General features: G+C 40.9%; 3 protein-coding genes across 4 annotated transcripts; 2 read left to right on the top strand and 1 right to left on the bottom strand.

Moving 5' to 3' along the window:
- Positions 1-52: 52 nt before the first annotated feature.
- SerT (Serotonin transporter) lies at positions 53-8,294 on the bottom strand. Of its 2 annotated transcripts, none has more exons than XM_017074558.4 (8): positions 7,665-8,294; positions 6,034-6,512; positions 4,959-5,235; positions 3,335-3,545; positions 2,823-3,275; positions 2,077-2,371; positions 1,211-1,411; positions 53-1,156 (listed from the first exon to the last, which is right to left on the bottom strand). In XM_017074558.4, exons 2-8 carry the CDS (start codon positions 6,217-6,219, stop codon positions 911-913), a joined length of 1,869 nt encoding a protein of 622 aa, XP_016930047.1. In that variant the 5' UTR covers positions 6,220-6,512; positions 7,665-8,294; the 3' UTR covers positions 53-910. The 2 variants fall into 2 exon arrangements, with proteins under 2 accessions (XP_016930047.1, XP_065719305.1); XM_065863233.2 differs by lacking the exon at positions 7,665-8,294 and adding an exon at positions 5,314-5,579 and having other exon boundaries at positions 6,034-6,175.
- A 3,368-nt stretch (positions 8,295-11,662) lies between these two features.
- Positions 11,663-13,791, top strand: LOC108008345 (uncharacterized). Its single transcript, XM_017072172.4, has 3 exons — positions 11,663-11,903; positions 11,978-12,762; positions 12,826-13,791. The coding sequence occupies exons 1-3, from the start codon at positions 11,828-11,830 to the stop codon at positions 12,967-12,969; spliced, it is 1,005 nt and encodes a 334-aa protein (XP_016927661.1). The 5' UTR covers positions 11,663-11,827; the 3' UTR covers positions 12,970-13,791.
- A 1,732-nt stretch (positions 13,792-15,523) lies between these two features.
- Positions 15,524-20,661, top strand: LOC108010319 (uncharacterized). Its single transcript, XM_017075219.4, has 3 exons — positions 15,524-15,789; positions 18,602-18,781; positions 20,020-20,661. Exons 1-3 carry the CDS (start codon positions 15,747-15,749, stop codon positions 20,430-20,432), a joined length of 636 nt encoding a protein of 211 aa, XP_016930708.3. The 5' UTR covers positions 15,524-15,746; the 3' UTR covers positions 20,433-20,661.
- Positions 20,662-20,930: the final 269 nt, after the last annotated feature.

The raw sequence follows: 20,930 nt of genomic DNA, 5'->3' as shown, positions 1-20,930 counted from the left end.
CCCTCAGATCACCAGCTCGTTGCCTTTTCCACTTCAATGAAACCAGCGCAGGTTTTTGTTTTCTTATTTCGTAAAACCGAAATTATATTTAAAAACAAATTAAGCGCGCCGGAAAAGCAATGTAAATGGCTGTTTTACGATTGCCTTTCCTACGCGCGGGAAAACTGTCGAGTAATGCATTGTACAGGGCGCTCTCTATCCTAGAGCAGTTATTACTTAGAAAGCATTTTACCAAATTTCACTTGACTTACAGCTGAGCTAGTTAACGCTTACGAACTAAGGCTAGGGTTCCATTACTAACACCATTGATGGCTGGACAACTAGAATACTTAGGTTCACTATGTGCTTGCAAAGCAATCAAACTAGATTAAACGTTGAGTTCCTCGTTCCTCCCTTTTCGCTAATTATATATTGTGCACGGGGAGTGCTGCAAAATGGCTGCTTTGCAGGACTCCCTTGTGGTGCGGTGGATTAGAGGCTTTCCTTAGACCAGCCACTCGCTGGCCAGCGGGAACTTGAGCGGCTGGCAGCTGCTGAGTCTCAGCGAGCAGTTATTGTCCTCGGCAGCAAGTGGGATCCTGTTGTTCATCATGGGATTGCTCTGCACAGAGCAGAGGCTTAAACTATGGCTATTCGACTGTCTAAGACTAGTACTAATGATATCGCTGCTGATCCGATGCTGATGCTGATACTGATGCTGGTTGCGGCTCCTGCTCTGATCCTCCGGCGGGCAGGCGTAATTACAGGTGTTGAGATTGTTTGAGTGGAAGGCTGCAAGGCAGCTCCTCCCTTCGACGACCCCTGAGGTTGTTGGTGACAAGCTGTTGCTGTTGCTGCTGCAGTTGAGGTTGTAGATCTTGATGCTCATGCTGCTGGTGCGGATGTTGAGGTGGACCTGGGCGTGATCATGTCACACCGAGGTGCCCTGCTGGCCGGGCACCACCGATCCGCAGCTTTCCTCCGGCTGGAAGGACTCCTGCAGTCTCTGCCGGCATCCTCCCTTCGAGGCGAAGAAGAACTTGTAGATGATGTACAAGGGGATGCACAGCACCGAGGAGCAGGTGACCGCCCAGCCCACCTGGTAGCTCCAGTCCGGGTAGTAGTACTCCTCGCCGAGCATCTCCTTGTAGCCCATGATGGAGAATATGAAGATGGTCTGCGAGGATATCGTTATCATTTACTGAATTTAAACAGTTTTTCTTTTATTTACCAGCAGGAATACGGGACTAATGTAGGTCCAGCAGATCCGCCAGAACAGACCCGGCTTGCTGCCCAGCATCTGTTCCACATCCGAGCTGAAGCGATCTACTCCGTAAAACCAAAACACTCCGGCTGCCTCAACGAAAACCACAAAAAGAATGGCCAATCCGGGTCCGTAGACATTCAGGAAATTGACCAGCACCACTCCACCCTAAAATAAATGTGATTTTTAAAACCAGATAATATTTCCCATGCTTAAAAACAATATTAACTAATATTTATAGTCATTGTTAAATATTGTTTCTTATCTTTCCCTATATATTTTTGAAGAAGATCCTTGATATGAACTGACAAACCCTATCATAACTTGCGGTCACCCCTAAAATGTACCTCCTCCTAACTGGCACTGATTAATGGCTGTGGGCTGGGCTATTGAATAGCTTGATCCCTTGACCGATACTGGTCACTCCAAGTGGCCAAGTGACTAGGACAGGCAGGAATAAAGAAGGCAGCAAATTACAATTTCAAATGTAATCAGATAAAGTGGCGGGAGGAAGAACTTGACTGTGGCTGTGTCTATGGATGTTGCTGCAGGAGTTGGTGGTTGTTTGACCAGGTTGAAGGCAAACAAGCCCACTGCTCTTGACAGGTGATAAAAATGCAGGAGAGGAAGGGGTGAGTGTGTGGAGATTAACTGGCGGACGATAAAAAGCACTTAACACGGCAATCCATCGACTCCTAGCTGGCATATTTAAACAAGAACAAGGGTTGCTATCAGCCAGATGGAGCGTTAAATGGTTCAGTTGGACATGCATGCATATGCATTAGGCGTGCTTAGGAGTTAATTAACCGAATCACAGCTCTTGGAGTACTCACGTAGGTCATCGTGGGCAGGGCGCACAGGAAGATGAAGGCCAGGAGCAGCAGGACGAACAGCTCCCGTCGCCGGCCAATCACTCGCGGATATTCATCGCACAGCGCCGTAATCATCGCCTCCAATCCGCCAAAGGTACTATCCAGTCCCAGGGTGATCAGCATTAGGAAGAAGATAATGCTCCAGAACACCGAACCACTCATCGTGGCAATGGCCTCTGGATAGACGATGAATACCAGCCCGGGACCCTCCAAGCCTACTTTGTCGATGGAGGTCTTTTGCACGTAGGCCATGTACCTATAAAGGGATAAATCAAATCACACAAAAATATTTAGTCTCAAGTTATAAAGTTGATTTATGAAGTTCTTTCTTATCTTAACGAGTGTTATTCCAAAGAGTTATTGCATCTTATTTATTTTATTAAGATAATTTTGCAAAAAGAAAGCTAAAAACCAAATATTTTATTGTTAAATACTACTTTACCTTGACGTTGATTTAAATTTTAGAAAATTATAATTCAGAATATGAAGATTTAAAAATATATAATTCAGAATACGAAGATGGAGATGTAGTTCCCGAAAATGGCATATATTTAATAAAAAACCTTTTCTATTGTAAATACTTATTTACGTATTTACGACACATTAAACTACTTGTAAATTTAATAAGCTAAAACTTTACAAATATTATTTTAGAATACCTAAAATTTTGACTTTTAGAGTAACTCCAGTAGCAATTGCAAACTCACCCCAAAACGGAGAAGATGACGAAGCCGGCCAAAAAACTGGTCAGGCAGTTGATGCTGCTCGTAATGAGGGCATCCCGATAGCAATTGTTGTTAAACTTGTTGTAGCTGGAGAGGGCTAGCAATGTTCCGAATCCCGGGCCCAAAGAGAAGAATATCTGCGATGCGGCGTCGATCCAAACTTTGGAGTTCTTGAGCTTGTGCCACTCGGGGGTTAGGTAATACTTGATGCCCTCGTCTGCGCCGGGCAGGGAAACGCCCCTTACCAGTAGAATGATCAGCACCACATAGGGAGCCAGGGCTGTGACCCAGACCACCTTTCCGGCACTCCGCACTCCCTTCCAAAGGGAGAAATACACCAGTACAAAGACCCCGAAGACACAAAGTGCCAGAGTTGGCTTCACCGGACCCATGAAATCCAGCCCATTGCCCTTGTAGCTCTCGAGAACCCTTCGCCTGCAAATCAGTCGCTTAAGGATATGATCTTTTCAGATATATATTTACGTGGTACCCACTCGAAGAACTCCTTGGCTGGTGAGGTGGAAAATTCACTAAAGTTCTGACTGGTAACCTGCATGCAGTTCTCTGTGTTCCAAGGATTGTCGCAGGACGTCCAGGGCAACTTGGATGTGAACGAGGCGAAGAGATAGTACACCGCCCATCCAATAATAGTGTTATAGTACATTCCCATGTATATGTCGATCAGGCAGATCGCATAGCCAACACCTGGAAGTTTGAAGGGTTTTGTGGTAGAGTCGTTTAGAAATAAATTCTTAAGTACCTAAAATAGTATTTCGATTTGTTTTTATAATGAGAAAAATATATAAGAATATGCGTTGTTGCTTTAATCTTAATAATATATTAAGGTTAATACTTAGATCAAAAGTTCAACAAAATACCTCAAACAATCCTTAAGTCCCCATTAATATTCTTAATTGCTCACGATACAAGGCTGCAAACATGAAAATCAACAGGTAGCTCTTAAAAGCCAGCTTAACTGGGTCTGGGAATTCCAATATCTCTGATTGAAAACGGCCAAAGGAGAATAGACAGAGAAATTGGAATATTCCCGCGTGACAATTCGCAGGTTTCATCTTTTGTGCAATCCACCCTCCGATTTTCCGCCCGCTTACTTATGAGGCCAATAAGACACGTCACGTGATTTTGCCTCCTCTAAGTTTTCCACTCGCCCTGCTTTCCGGCTTTTCTTTTCATTTCGAGTCGCTTGGCAAAAGGTTTGCCAAAGCAAACACTTGTTGAGCAAATGATGACTGCCACAAAGTGGTGTTTGCTCTTGGACTTTTTACGAGGCGGAAAATGGGGGAGTCGGAAAAACCCCATGGAGTGGGATTTGGCCTAGACCAAGTGACTTGGCAAAAGTTTGAGCAAATCCAGTGGAGGAGCTACAGCAACAGCCCATGCATTTTGTTTGTCACTTAATGGAATTATCAACTCGATATGCAAAACTTTGAATGGGACTTCCCCTCCAGTGGCTGTCTTTTCAACGCTGGTGTAAATCAATTTGAGGACAATTTAATTAGGGCCTTTGGCCCGGATGGAGGTCCTGCTGATTTGGGCCTTGTGCGTTCCGCTTGAATGAGTCGTTAATTGTTGCAACAAATCTGGTGACTCTTATCCGTTTCACTGCTTGATAATGTCGCCGGCACACACACAATGGCTTCCCTTTTTTGAACATCCCCCCTCTGGAAAAGGAAACTTTGGTCCTTTGTGCGGTTCTGTGGCCAACAAGTGCGGGTGTCCTCGGAATCTGGCTGAGACAATAATGCTCGGCCGAGCGTAAAATATCAGACATCAACAACACACGAGCTTATGTTCTATATGAATTTCGCAGCGTATACTTAACTTCTCATTACAAACTGGCAGAGCCTCAGGTTGAATCCCTGCGCAAATATTGAACGCGTTTATAGATTTCAATATGCAATCACGTTTTTTGTGTTCTGCTACTAAAACTCAATATTTGTAATTCATTTAAATTGCCATTAAATCTTGTGTGATATACCCAAGCCTTGGGCTCATTTATATTTATTTGTAGGCAATTTTTTTATGGCTTACAGGACTTTTTTAATGCCATTGCTGGAGGGCAGTTATTATAGATGGAGACTTCATTTTTATACACACCTTTTAGGGCCGGACAGATGCGCTTCCAAATGCTGAGGCAGCCGCACCGATGAAACTGACCCAACGCCAGTTCCATGTAAAACAGGGGGAGACCGCCGAAGATGAGGAACAGGCAGTAGGGAACCAGGAAGGCACCTCCTCCATTCTGGTAGCAAATGTACGGAAATCTCCAAACGTTCCCCAAATCAACTGCGAAGCCAATCACGGCCAACAGGAACTCGGCCTTCTGTCCCCAGGTCTCCCGAGTTCTTTCCGTCACGGACACAACCAAAATGCGCTATATAAAATTGGGTAGAAAGCATTACAAAGTCGGAGATTAAATTAGGGCTCCAAAAATAAAATGAAAGAGTTTTACTTAAGGTTAATATCAGTTTTTTTTGGGTTTGTGGGCGCAGGAGTGGTCTATTTGCTGCAACAATCTTGCGCTGCGCAGAAATCCCTAGAATCTGCATGCCTTATGCCAATATTGTATCTTTTTATAGTTTCCAAGATCACAACGTTCATACAGATAGACGGACATGGCTAGATAAACTCGGCTAGTGATCCTGATCAAGACTGTATATAATTTTCGGGATCGGAAACGCTTTCTTCTACCAGTTACATACTTTCGACGAGGTTACTCTAAATGTAACAGGTATAAATAGGGTTAAAAAATTAAAAACTTTATGGATGCCGTAAGAAATAAATTGGCACTGATATAATGATATTTCGAATACAAATAAATGTCTAAAAATTGTCTAGATTCAAAAGATATAGGATCTATAGATACTCAAAATATATCTGAATAAATTCCTTATGAAGATATAACTTTTCCCGCTCTGATGGTACCACTTAAACAAAAATTAAAACAAACTATCTTTGAAAAAAGGGTCCTTATTGTTAGACCGTTTTTACATGAAAGTTCTTAAAAATGTTAGTAATTGGCTTACAAAATATTGTTGTTGCTGTTTGAGTAAAATTTTTATTTGAAAACTTAAGGGGCTTAGTAAATATGAATCGTTTCAAATTACTTTATTACTCATTCACTTATTTATTAATCACCAAAAATGGATCAATTCCGGCCCGGAAAACTCACCTCATTGTTGGCCAATTTCGGGGCCAGCGGATCGGTGACTTTGGCGGGCGTTGTGTGGTCGCCGTCGTCCTCGTTGGAGTCGTCCTCGTTGTTCGGCGACTCCTTGTCGTCGCTCCAGGGAGCGGGATTCGAGCGGCCCGTCGTGGCAGCTGCTCCTCCGAAATCGGAGCTGCCGCTGCGGTCCATCTTGCGGTCGAGTGGGCGTTTGAGGGGCGGGGGCGTGGTGCCTGGAGGCGTGGCAGTGTACGCCGATCGCGGCACGAGCTTAGCCAGCCGAAATCTGGATCTGAACTCAGTCCGGGGCCAGAAAAAGCGAAATCTGCGCCTCTATTTGCGGCTTTCCACGTCCGTTTTACCACCTGCAGTCCCTTGCTTTTCCGCAGTCCGCTTTTCCAGCCCGTTTAGCGCTGTGGTCGTGAAAATTGCATTTTTCCCACGGTTTTTCACATGCTGGCCTCGCTGAATCGACTGGCAAATTACTGGAACCGAAGTTAAACAATCGCATTAAATGGGGCACTTAACCATTATTCACGCCCAGGGGAGGCATTAAAATTAACAGATTTGTTGGCATGCAAAATAATAAAATGCCGCTGACCACAGGTCTACGGAATTTTGAAACCCTTTAACTGCAGTAATGGCCACGAAAATCGTTTTAATGTCAATGTCGTGAAATAAAGTAGTTTTCGGTCCTAAATTTAAAGGTTTGTCCTTGAGTTACCCTGTCCATTCAATTTTAAATTGCACAACGTGGCGTATGCTTAACGAATCTCACTTAGCTAAATGAATTCCAAATGAAAACAAGAGCAACCTTCATTTTATTCAGGGGCATCAAACCCCTTTCTTTGTACGACTTTTTAATTACAATTTAATTGTGGCCCACACGCGAAGTTAAACAGCAGATAAAGATATAGAATGTCGGGCACATGTGCCGACGGAATTCCCAAATGATAAGACAATGGCAAAATATACATTCCCGGAAAGCAAAATTCAAAACAATCAAAAGACACTTAGAGGTGTGAAAACAATGAAAGTTTGTTCTCCAGATGCCTCACAATTAACAAATGCAAATATTTTGAAAAGTTTAATTCATATTTCACTTTTTCCACATAGAAGTAAAAATAATCTATACAAACTTTATACTGATTTGAATGAAAAACATTTCTCCACCATTATTAAACTTCAAGCTTCAATATTATTTTAATTTAGAGCTAAAAACTAAGGAATTTTATACATTGTGTTTAAATTAATATCTAAATATTAAATATCGAATAAAGAAATAATCAAGCTTTTAAAATTAAATAAACTTTCATAAATGTTGAATTAAGCAAAAAATTAATACAAAATTTAACTTTTTAAAATCTTTACAGAAGTCTTTTATTTTAGTTTAAAATTTGTTTATTTTTTTTTATTATTAAAATGTCTTTTAACATAAAGTTAAACATAAATATAATTTTAAGAAAGGTCTGTATTAAATTGAAATACGGTCTGTAGAATTTTCCTAAAGCCAAGTAAAATCCAGTAAAATTCAAATATAAAGGGGTAAATAAAATGAGTGTAAAATAATATTAACCCAAATGCATAAAGAATATATCAAAACACTTTTAGGACTGTAAATTATTTAGTGGACTTACTTTTTGACTTAAACTTGAAAAAAATTTACTTTTTCAGTTGCCACACATACTTTGCACTAAACACTTTAAATAATTTCCACGGCACTACACAAATTTTAAATTTTTCTGGCTTCCATGCGTCCGATTTGAGAGACGCGCGCCGCTCCTTTGGGCCAACAGATGAATCCTGCGGCCGGATTCGTCCTTTTATACGCTGGATGCGCAGGCGGGCGTCAATTTGTCGTCGGCAGGATGTCGGGCCGAAGGATACTTCGGCAGAGTATCCTCCTCGGGGTCGGCGGTCGGAGGCATCCGACAGGTGGCAAAGTGTAACTTAAATTGCAGCAAACTGTTGCTTATCGAAGAAGAAGTTGGTTGATTGAACGCCCTCCCCGCCGCCTGCATCCCCAAAAGTGGGCGTGGCCCATTAAGAGTGCCTAGTTTGCCTTGTTAAATGGTTGCCACATTACTATCCTGTCCATCCGATTGACAAGACCAAAAGTTCCATTTCACTAATTTAGTTTCAAGTTGGAATGAATAATTGCGGAAATTGCATTATAGGTAGTAAAGCAAAGTCACAAATTGATAGTTGGTTCAAGTATTTAAGCAATTGCAACAGTTATTTTGCTTATCTGCAAAATATATGGCCAAGTTGCACTTTATTTACAAATATAATGAACACGTAATTGGTCTATGGAAAAGATTTAACTTTACTTATTTTCAAAATAAGGGTAATTATACTTCTTTTTAACGAACTCTGTTGGTATTGTTAGATCTATATTTTGTTAATTCATTTTGGTTTTGCATTATAATTAGCTCCTTTTCTTTTCACTTCACGATATAAGTTATATGTTATAACTAAAACCCTCTAAGTTATAGAGAAATTATTAAGATTCCACAGAAAAACCGGTTGCAGTCACAAAAAAAAACAAAGTATATAGTTGAACTCAGTTAAAATCGGTTTGAATTGGAACTTTCTGACTTCTTCAGAGGAAGTAAACTGTTTTACTCGTGGATACTTCCCTTGTTTACTCTTTGAAGTACGCCAGTTATCTGATTTTTAAAGGCCCATGGTGCTTCCATTTGATCACTCGATTTCGTTCACAATGATTAAGTGATTTTTTAGCGTTTAATTGAACTTTTTATTTATTTGTTTTGTAATTATTATTCCTGCGAGCGGAGACTGCGAACGCGCACACTCATCTCGGATCGTCAAGTGGGTAAATCAGTAATTCAGCGTAATTGCAAATCGCCATCGGCACTATAATTCGCGGATCGGGGGTTCCGAGGGGTATAATCTGCAGTCTAGTTAGCACACGTTTTCTGTGGTTGGGGTAGGCTATCTTTTAGTCGATGAAGAGCACAAAGTAGACTGATCTTTCTGCTGTTTTAGACGCTCTGTCTGTCGACATGGATGTAGAGTATTATTCACCACCCAACCACGTTCGTCAGCGGATCATCGCTGAATGTGCGTTCCTGAACTATTTTACCACAAAACTGGGCTTACATAACCGTAATTTGACATCGAATTTCCTAGCCTAGCCGCAAACTACGTCATCGGCTCCACAATTATTCTAATAAACGGAAGGCGCGAGAGCTGAATGGATATTGTCATTGATCAGGTGGTGGAAGTGAGAATTAGAAGTGTATAATTATTTAGAACTGTATTGTCATTAATGATATAATGACAGTATACTTTCTAAGTGCTTAGATACTAAAAATAGAAATAATGGATTTCAGTCCGTATCGAAGTTATTGTTCTTTTTTAACATTTTTTTAATTGGAGTATATTAAAATAGGAGACCTAAAACCAGAGTTACTAGCACCATCAAACTTTGTTAAATTTAAAAATAAATATTAAAAAACTTAAATTCCATATTAACTATTTGTTTTAAACTAATTTTTGGGTTCGAGTTCATTTTTAGCATTGTAACAACAGATTTATCACAACATCTTGGTGTTTAAAATTGATTTAAATCAAAATAGTTTAATTTTATTTTATTAGAAATGTTTTATACATTTGTTTTCTTTTTCTTATGTTTAAGCTTATTTAATTTCAGAAGTTCTTCACAAAGTAGAAAAATGCGTGGTCAGGGGCAAATAAAAGGGATGAATATGATCTTCCGAAAGCAATTTCAATTATATAAATAAATACAAACTTATAATGGTAAAATTAAAATTTGTTAAAGTTATTTTAAAATATTATCAACTTTACCTTTAAAGACCATTTTCCGGCTTAGACTCAGCAGAGCAATATCATTCACAAGTCTATAGTATTAAAAGTTATTATTATATTATAAATTATTATTATTTTATAAATTATTATTATTTAATAATTAAAACTTTAATAATAAATATACTTTCTGAGATAAGGGTTCCTCCACAACGGCAATTATCCATACGTTTTTCTGCATAGATAAGAGCCACTCAAGACTGGGACCACAGTCCATTACTAATAAGTTTTTTTAAAATAGGAGACCTAAAACCAGAGTTACTAGCACCATCAAACTTGGTTAAATTTAAAAATAAATATTAAAAAACTTAAATTCCATATTAACTATTTGTTTTAAACTAATTTTTGGGTTCGAGTTCATTTTTAGCATTGTAACAACAGGTTTATCACAACATCTTGGTGTTTAAAATTGATTTAGATCAAAATAGTTTAATTTTATTTTATTAGAAATGTTTTATACATTTGTTTTCTTTTTCTTATGTTTAAGCTTATTTAATTTCAGAAGTTCTTCACAAAGTAGAAAAATGCGTGGTCAGGGGCAAATAAAAGGGATGAATATGATCTTCCGAAAGCAATTTCAATTATATAAATAAATACAAACTTATAATGGTAAAATTAAAATTTGTTAAAGTTATTTTAAAATATTATCAACTTTACCTTTAAAGACCATTTTCCGGCTTAGACTCAGCAGAGCAATATCATTCACAAGTCTATAGTATTAAAAGTTATTATTATATTATAAATTATTATTATTTTATAAATTATTATTATTTAATAATTAAAACTTTAATAATAAATATACTTTCTGAGATAAGGGTTCCTCCACAACGGCAATTATCCATACGTTTTTCTGCATAGATAAGAGGCACTCAAGACTGGGACCACAGTCCATTACTAATAAGTTTTTTCGCGAAATATCCTTCCGTTATTCCGTAGATTCTGTGTTTTTCAGGGTTCAAATCGTGAGAAATTAAGATATTACGCAAAATATGAGCCAAAAAGGTCATAAACTACGACCGACATTCTTATGATCCAAGCTTATATCAAAACTTAATTCTCACGCCTTTCGCCTCTTGGAAACCCAGACAAAAACATTCGTTTTTTAAAAGATTATTATAATTTCCGGCCACCCAAATCAAACATTTTCCATAAAAAATTAATTATTGAAATAAAAAAGTTAGTTCGCTAAACCTGAGTGTTTCCAGATATTTGACTATTTTAATTTAAATATTAATAAATAGCTCGAAATTGCGAATTTCCTCATTTTATTTTCAAACTCGCAATAGTTTCCAACCTTTACCGCCAAGGTGTTCAGTATTTCTCAAACTGTAGGCGTGTGTATCCGCTTTACCAGGAGGGTGTATTCGCTAACTGCATTACTAGCGATGGGCAAACTTTGATATCAGCAAATCGACCTAATGATGGTATATACTGGTAGATTTCATATTAATCACTTTTTTGATAGAGAACGCTCTGCTTTTCTAGTAAAATTAGCCGCGTAACAAATGAGAAAAAAATACAAAGAGTATTGGAAATTAATTTTAAATGTAAGAATGGTGCAACTTATGAAAAAGGGCTGTTTAATTTTAGAGCATATACACAATTTCTTAGATTTATATGAAGTAAGCAATAGAATAATTCAAAAATAAATTGTATCAATACGAATAACATCTTACACTTATTTAAATAGCGATTTATAGTTTGAAATTATAATTTAGATTATCCGTATTTAGGTCATATTTCTTGAAAGGAAAATGGTATTTATTTTATGGCCTGGTGGTATTTTCTATAGTTAACGGTGCGGCCACTCTGATTAGCAATAAACACAATTTGGTTAAATTAGTGAAACAAAAACCAAAACAACAAACAAATGCAGTTATTGGGATTCTAGCTGCACACAGTCGCGTCGGAACAGCAAGGATACACGCAGGACGTGTGGGCGCGGGACAAGATGATGGGCAAATGCTGCATTGGGGCACTCTGGCCACTGGCCATTTTGGTGGCCTCAGCCACTGCCTATAAGAACGGTGAGTAGTCATAGTGGTGTCTCAATACTCCGCAGCGAAAGTTACTAACTGGGTGCTCCTCTTCCCCTGGCCAGTTCGCCTCCAGGACAACATGTGCTCGGACAAACTTTTCTACACACTGGCCAAGCCCTTTCGGGGCGATCCCACGGTGCGGCTGGAGTTCGAGGACACCTCCGGAGCGATCGTGACCCAGATGTGGAATCTGACACTGCCCCAAGGCCATGCGGCCAACAAGATCAAGTACGACTGCCAGTTCCGGGTGCTGACCAGCGATCGACCCCCGCGCGGCATCTACACCATCATCACACGGCTCAAGTTCCGACGCGATCCCGTGTCCAAGGAGTGCATCGACTACATCCAGTTCAGTAGTGGCAACCGATCGCCCAGCGAGCGCATCTGCAATGATATCTCCATTGACGGCCCCGCTGGACGTTTGATCTTTGACCAGCGCGACCGCGAGGTCAACGTGCACATCTTCATTGATCGAACGCGCCACATACTGGGTGACCCGCTGGAGCTTCGCATGGTACTAACGGCCCACTCCGAGTGCCAGTTCAACGGGGACTTCCTCTGCGATCCCGGCGACCAGTACTCGTGCATCTCGCGCCACTTTGTGCGGGACAACATCACCAACTGCCTGTATCCGTGCCGGGACGAGGGCACCTGCTTCCACGACGCCATCGTGCCGGAGGAGATCGATACGGCCAATGTGGCCATCTCGGCGCTCACGTCGCTCATCTTCACCATGCTGGGCGTGGGCTTCTGTGTGTGGATCTGCTGGAAGTACTGGAACTGCATAACAGTGCAGCAGCGGGCGCACGAGGCCTCCGCAGCCCGCTTCAACCAGCGACGAGTTAGAGTGAGTACAGGTTGTCCTGAACAATGCCTAGAACCACAACTGATTTCCGTTCCCATTTTCCAGTCGGATGTGCCCACCATTGAGCTGCCACCAACGGTGCAGTACGATGATAGCGTTCTGCATGAGCACGATTCCCAGCAGCAACAACAGCCGGCCACGCCCAAGGATCTACCGCCCAGCTACGAGTCCCTCTTCCCGGAAAGATAAAGATCCGCGGCTGATGTCGCTCCGCTTTGTGCCAGATCAGCAAGTACTTGGTACCGCACACTTGTTGTATTAGTCCTATTAGGTAATTGTATCTCTATCTGAACAGATCAGCATTCCATGTAAATATGTTAGGACTGATTTTATGTTTTGTGATCAGCGTTAGCGATCAAACATCACCCTTGTCGATGTGTTCACTTCGAACCAAATCCGAGAATACTCTCCTTGGAATTTTCCAGTTTTACTGATGTATATATTTAAGTTTTATGTTCTTCAACTCTCTGTATTATTTTAGTATTTGTAACTGTTGAATCCGCCTTTTGGCGACGCAAATTGTTTACTCACTGATGAAATCTCACTGGTATTATCGTACTCGATGAAATTATATCAATTATTTACCTAGGCAGCAATTATTTATAAGCAAAAGCAAAAGCCACACAGTACTAGTCTCTGTATTAGCTAGCGTAAATATTCCAAGGGCCAGCCAGGACCTCCTTGGCAGAGCATTCCACATAGTTGTACCTGTTTCTGTACTGCAAAGATATATGTTATGTATTTGTACGCATAGAATACCACGCGCTTGTAGATGTCCTTGTTGTGTGCTGGCCGAAAGTGTCAATTGTTCAATCCAGAGTATTATATGTAGGCACACACGCTCACAAGATTATGTACGAACTACAGTATTTACTCCAAAACATGTAACTGCAATGTAACTGAAAGATCGGAGTGGTGGTCAGTAGGTCTTAAGCCAATTAACTCATATGTATACACACGCAACTCACTCAAATACGTATATTAACTGATAAATAAACCAACTAAATCTCAGCAGAGCGTATCGAAAGTGCGGACGGGAATCACCTCACCCTCACCGTCCCAAGTTTTGGTGTTTGGGGTTTCATCACATGGTGACACACATCGTGAATCAGCACACGTGCCTTATCCAATAACCAGTCGGACAAGCAACCCAATCATCTGCCCAGAAATCGACAGTTGGTCACGACTGGAGGAAAGGTGTCTCTGCCACTGCGTCAACCGTGGGCTAATCCGTTTCTGGCTTACGGCACAAACTTAGATTTTCCTTTGTTACCAACGCACTCATCGCGGGATCGTGGTGGTGGATGTGGCACGTGCTGGGGTCGACTGGTCGTTGACTCGGCGCAATTGACCAAACTGGTTATTGCCATCGTGGCTGCGAGACAATTTGCCGGCCAATCTGTGCCCCCGTTCAATGTCGGCCCACAATTGTCCAATTGCCTTGGAGTCGCAGTACGCGAATCAATTAGCGAATGTGCAGTCCTCTTGGCAACCGGTAGCCGCTCCATGGATGTATCTCTATATATAACGCCCAGGTGCCAATTATAACACGCACACAAAAGAGCCACACGATCGATCGATCCATCGATCTATTCATCAAGTTCAGGGTCGAACTCAAATCTCTCTGCGGCTTATAGTTCGGCCTTAATTCGTGTCAAGCACCCTGATAAGGAGTTTGACCAGCGAATCACCGAACCATCAATCATCCAGAGTCGAAGACCCCTTGGGGATCCTAGCAGTTTCTCTCTATCTTCTTCTGACGCTTCGAATGGTCGAATCTCGAAATTCGGACAGCGAATTATCACCTCAGAATGGGGCGTGTAGGTGTGAGTTCACGCCCAAAAATAAACTAATCAAAGTGACTTCTTTGATCCACTTTCGCAGTGGAGCTGGCTCCCCGAAAATGTATTTTTAAAACAAACGGTAACTAAGGGTCTTCAGATAAAGGTGCGGCTTGTACTTCGGCCGATATGTAAGTTAAAGAGGGGACTGTTTTAAATTTAAGTGGGTATGTATGAAATTAACACATGAAGAGAGAAAATATAACACCAACATATAAACTCGCTGTTGTTCTTATCACTTATCTGTTATCTGCGACCTATTGTCAATGCTTTATCATATTGATAATTTAAATGATATTTTGCATAAACTGCGCATCAAGAAAGATGATTATTTTGGATCTGAGAAGATCAATATTTAGAATTTCCATTGATATACAAGCAAACATCAATAAATCAAGGAATAACAATAAATATTTGATTTAACCTAACCTTTGAGTTCAGAAAGTTGCTCTTTTGAAAGCTATTTATGGAGTTATGAATATAGAAATGTATATTTTTTCTGCATTTCCGTTAATAACGGGAAATCCTCTGCATTGATGATAGTAAATATTTTGGGAACTCTATGATTCATTGTAAAGTTGAGCTAATATTATGGTCTTCTGTGTGCGTTTGTAAAAAACCATCGTGGCCACAGGCCCAGAACCGAACCCACTTCTAATCATTCAATGGTTTTGCGGTGGCACCTCCGCCTCTCAAGCGAATTGTTTGATGTTTTGGCCAACAATTAGATACGTTGCTCTAACCAATCTCACCAACCGCTGGAGTTACTTTCTCGCCCGCCGGAGAGCGCGTGACTCATACGCAGGGGGGGCCACACAAAGACGCTGGCAACTGGCAGAAACGAAACCACAACCACAGCCAGAAAGAGCAGCTCCGGCTAAAAGCTGTGGGCAAATCGAGCGACTCGCTCAGTCTGCGACACACAGTCGAAGCTGAAAGATCGATTCGATTCGGCGGACAGTCCGCATCCCAGTTAAAGCCCGTCTCCGCATCCAATTGCCCGGTGCAATTCTCAGTTCTCGGTGAAGTGAACGATTTATGGAAATTTATTGATTGCAATTCAAGCCGACAAGTGTGTGAATCAAAAAACAAACAACCAGTCCCAGTTACCTGAATATCAACGCCATGGAGTACAGCCGGATCCAGACAATGCTGCTAATTATGATAGGTGAGTCGAGTTTGTGAGACAGGCCTTCTCCGGCTATATGCACAGATATTGTATCTATATATGCAGAGTGTAGATATATAAAGGCGGCAATAAACAAGTCTCGAACAAGCATATGCTAATTATGTGAACGTGAACCTCCGCAAACCCTAGGTGATTGGAAGTAATTATACTGTGAATAAACATACCGGGTAACTCATTGAGCAGGGAATGTTTGAATGGGTCTATGGAACCGCATTTATATGGAGGAGGTATTTTTAAAGTGTGGCAAATCTATCTCATAGAACTGGTCGTTATAAGCAAACTTTGAACGAAACAGGAAATATCAGTGATTATTAAAACCTCATAAAGATCATTAGATGTTCTAATATGATTTATCGGTTCTCCGCTAAATTCACAAAGGAGGCTTAGTGAAAAATTAGTAACTAGTTTTGTTATAGAGGTAAAACTGATAGGAAATATATTTATTCTGATTTTAAGAGCTCTTAAAAATTATGTTTTATCCTTAATATCATTAAACTTTGGCACCCGAAAATCCCCCACTAGTCTTATCAGTGCTAGTACCAATAACCATAATAACTTAAGGCGTCTGTTTGAGAAAGTTCTGGCGTCAAGACCATATCATTTTGGGCCTTCATCCAGACACCGTAAACAAGTTAACGATGTCTTTACGATCCCGTCATCTGCTAATCCCGTTAGATAAGATTCGAGAACCAGAGCCGGTAACATGTGATCGCCCCATAAATATCATCCGAGGGAATCAAAGTTAAAGCCTCTCGTTTTGGTGACATTTCACTAAAGTGCGATGTCGGGTGGTTTCTAGGGGGGCCTGAGATATCTCGATTTGTAATTTTCCCGCAAATTACGGAAACCGGTTAAACTTAAGTCGCTGTCAGGCCCCAAATGCTAATGACAAATGACGTTAATAAATGGGGCGGCGCACTACTACTCTCAACTGAACCACCCAACTTGGGAGGGTAATGGCAACAAATCACGGAAATTCCCAAATTCCGATTTCTTAAGTAGAAAGCCGCCGGTTCAAGGCAAATGGAGTTCGTTTATCTGTAATTCCGGTAGGCACATGTATAAATCGACCATATCCAGCTGTTTGGTTTGCACAGGTGCCTCCGCACCACCGCACCACTCACACCACGCGCCCCACTGGAATTGCTGACGTTGACTCTAGCACGTTTTGCCATTAGTAGCTAATTAGAATTTAATTGCTAATATTTTGTTGTGGTTGCTTGTTTTTCCACTTCCACCTTGCTTGTTTTGTTTGGCATTTCCATGGCTTTCTGCTGGTGTTTGCATGCGTTTTTTTACTGCCACCTTATCAGTATTAACTCGACACTCTATAAATAACCGAACCCACCCGCACAATGTATCCACTGTTAACTGGAAACAATTCCCCCAGAAGCCCGCACCCAACATTAGCTATGGCCAGGTATTTTTAGAAACCATATATCAAATGATTTAATCTAGTTTTCAGTGCGTGCAAAAGTGGAGCAGGGTTTCTTGTAAATTACTTGATAACATTTTCAGATAAATCTTGAGATGCCTTATCAGCATGGAAAATATTTGCGTTGGACTAACAGAAAGATTCCATTAATGGCACAGGTGTTTTCGCATGACCATCTTGTCTAGATGAGTCTGATTTTTATCAGAAGTTGGCACAAAGATTCCATTTAACTAATTTTCCTCGGGAGTGGGTTTCCTACATGACTATTTCGGATGACTTCTCCAAAGAAAGATAAAGTGATTAAAATAAACTCCAGATTCTATTCATTCAACTTTCCTATCTTTTAAATATTCCACTTTTGGCTAGACACCGGGGCGTATGAGATATCTGATAATCTGTTGCGCAACTTTTCCCCTGGACTGACAATAAAAAAGCGTTTACGGCAATGACCAGCTGTCTCTCATCGACGAGACTCGTCACATTCCCAACCTAGGTCAACAATTTCGACCGACCGAAATTTCATCACATTCGTGGTGAAATTGATAGCGAAACGAGTCTGCCATCAAGTAATTATTGACAGACGTTGTAAAGATACTTGGTCTAAAAAAACCAAAGATGGTGTGCCGTGTGCCCATTTAGACATCCATACATCCATCCGTTCCTGAAGAAGTACGCACCTTCGATGGCGAAATATGGTCGCCGCCAAAGAAGTGTGCAAACTTGGTTGCCAACTCATTGAAAGGTCTTTTAAATGAGATAGCGACAAAGCATTGCTTTATTGGCGGCAGCTTAACAGGCTTTTATGGTGTTTGTGTTTTGATGTGGGAGCGTCAAAATATTTTGCAAACCATAGATAGGGAACTTATACAGACATATGTACGTACTTAGTAAGGCTAATACCTACCCCACTAGTTGCTGCGACTAGAGATATTCTCTATCCATATCAGGGCTGGAGATATCCCGAAATCCACCTCAGACATCGGGTCGTCATTTCGTGGTCTTATCGTCAAGTGGCTTTGGCGGTAAACTTAACCGCCCTATTGGCTGAGCTTATTAAGCGATACATTTACGAGGGGAACGCCCCTGGCAGTGGTTATATTTAGATACGTTATCAGTCGCCGATGAAGATGTTTGTCTTGATCGCTCCCACCTGAAAGAAGATCCATTCGTTCGCACGCCCCAGAATGGCGGTGATAAGCTATCAGTGAGCTCACCACCCCAACCGCTCTGTCTTGATTTCCTGATACCATATAATATCGCTAATACCCCTCGTCCGCTCCGTTCCGTTCCTTTTCGATTCGAATCAACTCGATGCGGTTTGGTTTGGTTCGGCGTGGCTTTTTTATTCCCTTTCAGTAATCATCGCCAGCTCGTGCTGCGTACACGGCCAGTCCTATCTCTTCAGTTTGGAGAACGTTCTCAACGAGTCCTCGCGCCAGCTGCCCTACAACCTAACCTCCGCCAACGGAACCACCGAAGTGGACTTGTTTCCCGACACCATCTCGAACAACACCCGGATAATTGTCTACAAAAACAGTGAGTATCTGAAAGGGAGTTAATGAGGGCCAAAAATCAAGACAAGTTACCACTAAATCCAATTTACCACCAAATAGAAAGTCTTTGAGATTCCTAAAAGTAAATACCGTTGTATCTAAAAATAGTGATTATGTGTGCCTATGGCTTATCAAAAAACAAATCTTAAAGAGGTAAAAAGAATAGAGTCGATCGCACCTTAAAAATTCAAAAATTCGGCTATCGAATTTTGCAACGAAAAATGAATTTATAAACCAATTTAAATTTGATAAGTCATGCTATGCAAGTGATAAAATCAAAGTAGCTCAGGAAACTGATAAAATCAACTTTATTGTATGAGTAATGCCTTCATTTCCAAAAAAAGAAGATGACCTTTGGGCGTTGGTTTAACAACAGTCATTTATTTATTGTTAAATATAAAAACAATCTAAACCGTATTTGTAGAATCTTATCTATATTAAATAGTATATTGAAGTGGTTTATACTGATAAAATTTTCTAAAGATAACACTTGGATATTTAAATAAATTATAAATATTTAGTGACGCAGTTATAATTAATAATATGATATGTAAAAATATTTTTGAGATAAGATAACTGTATTTTCCAATAGATATTTATCACTTTAAAGGGGTTAGTAAACTCCTTCATTTAATTTATCTTAGGCAAAAAATATAGACTCAAATAAAGAATAAAACATTGCTAGACTTTGGTTCTACCCTCCCACAAAGCAGTGTAAACACGCCTAGCAAAGTTCAAGAATGTTTTGAACTGCTTTCAGATGATCTTTGTTTCGTAATCTCATAGCCCTCCGCCTACTGGTAATATCTCAATTTTACCGGACCCTTGAAACCGCAAATCAACCACTACTCCCGTCTAATTACGGTGCCCACAACTGGGGTTAGCCCCTATCAATAGGCCATTTTAGCCATTAGCGTAGTTCGATGACGCGACAGTAATACGATTCGAGTAGTTTCGTCATAAAGTTTATAGCACAGACCCACAATTCGTGACTAGAAGCACAAACACAGTATGTGATAACCTGATGTTCGGACAATAAACTTTGGTACTGGGATGAAATAATTGTTGATGAAATTCTAGGCATTCTAGGGATTTCCATTGAACGTCTGGTTTTTAAAATCGAATTAAAACATAACGTGGTCTTTGTCTATGGGTTGGCTGGAACTTGATCTCTATGATACTCACGATTAATTACAACTAATTAATACTAAATACTTTCAGCTGTCGTCGAGTCGCCCAACGAACTATCCCAGACAGCGATGGATGTGATCACGATCGTGTGGTATGTGGCTACATTTTTGGCCCTGGCGGCCTTCTTCATGCTGATGGCCTGTTCGGATCGCCGGTGCCGTGACATGAGGCGTCGTCCCGCCGGAGGACAATCCACGGAGGGTCTGAGGGCACCACCCACGCCCTCGCCATCTTACAGTGAATTCGCACCTCCCAGCTACGATACGGTGATTAAGATGCAGCATGCGGCCAAGACGAGCGTGTTTGTAATACCGTTCAGCAACAAGGCCGGCGAACTGGGTGCTCCAACCTCACCGCCTCCGCCCCTGACACCCTCTGCCATTCCACCGGTAGTCACCTGCGACATGATCATCGTTAATGAAATGCAAAAGTCCGCCGACTAACCGATAAGCAGCCGGTGGATCCCTGGATTCAGCCTTCTTACAACCCCGACTCTGTGATATTTGCTGTTTATGGCAATTGGCCAAGTATTAGATGTCGTAAGATCCCCACAAAAAAGACTGACAATGAAAGATATCTGTATGTGCATATGCATTCAAATGCCAGTTCAACTGAAACTATATGAATAAGCAAGTAACTGTAATAAATCAAAACATTATCCAAGATGATTCACCCAACCGGTGTTCGGTTTTCTAAGAACTCGGCTTTCAAACTAATGGGGGACTTATGGGGGATATTCCAAGTTGAATGGGAAATTTCAGGCAACTCGCTATGCAAAAGCTTTGAACGGAAGTACTCCCAAGACAAAAACCATATATGAAAGCTTTTTCGGGAGAAAGCTTTTTCTGGGTAAACTTGGATTCAAAACTGATAAGCGTAGAGTTCAGGGGAATTTTTCTGTTGTGGGGCTCCCACTCGATGCGAACGGATTGACAAGGCCT

Source organism: Drosophila suzukii, chromosome 2R (genome assembly GCF_043229965.1).
Source record: "Drosophila suzukii chromosome 2R, CBGP_Dsuzu_IsoJpt1.0, whole genome shotgun sequence".
Taxonomy (NCBI): domain Eukaryota; kingdom Metazoa; phylum Arthropoda; class Insecta; order Diptera; family Drosophilidae; genus Drosophila; species Drosophila suzukii.
The sequence above is the reverse complement of the archived record's forward strand: the minus strand, read 5'-3'. Positions and strand labels throughout refer to the sequence as shown.

Coding starts and splice junctions, on each gene's coding strand:
- SerT (XM_017074558.4), bottom strand. CDS start 6,219: ATGGACCGCAGCGGCAGCTCCGATTTCGGAGGAGCAGCTGCCACGACG. Junction 3,276..3,334: donor CCAGCCAAGGAGTTCTTCGA/GTGGGTACCACG, acceptor ACTGATTTGCAG/GCGAAGGGTTCTCGAGAGCT. Junction 1,157..1,210: donor TTAGTCCCGTATTCCTGCTG/GTAAATAAAAGA, acceptor ATATCCTCGCAG/ACCATCTTCATATTCTCCAT.
- LOC108008345 (XM_017072172.4), top strand. CDS start 11,828: ATGATGGGCAAATGCTGCATTGGGGCACTCTGGCCACTGGCCATTTTG. Junction 11,904..11,977: donor AGCCACTGCCTATAAGAACG/GTGAGTAGTCAT, acceptor TCCCCTGGCCAG/TTCGCCTCCAGGACAACATG. Junction 12,763..12,825: donor TCAACCAGCGACGAGTTAGA/GTGAGTACAGGT, acceptor CCCATTTTCCAG/TCGGATGTGCCCACCATTGA.
- LOC108010319 (XM_017075219.4), top strand. CDS start 15,747: ATGGAGTACAGCCGGATCCAGACAATGCTGCTAATTATGATAG. Junction 15,790..18,601: donor AATGCTGCTAATTATGATAG/GTGAGTCGAGTT, acceptor ATTCCCTTTCAG/TAATCATCGCCAGCTCGTGC. Junction 18,782..20,019: donor GATAATTGTCTACAAAAACA/GTGAGTATCTGA, acceptor AAATACTTTCAG/CTGTCGTCGAGTCGCCCAAC.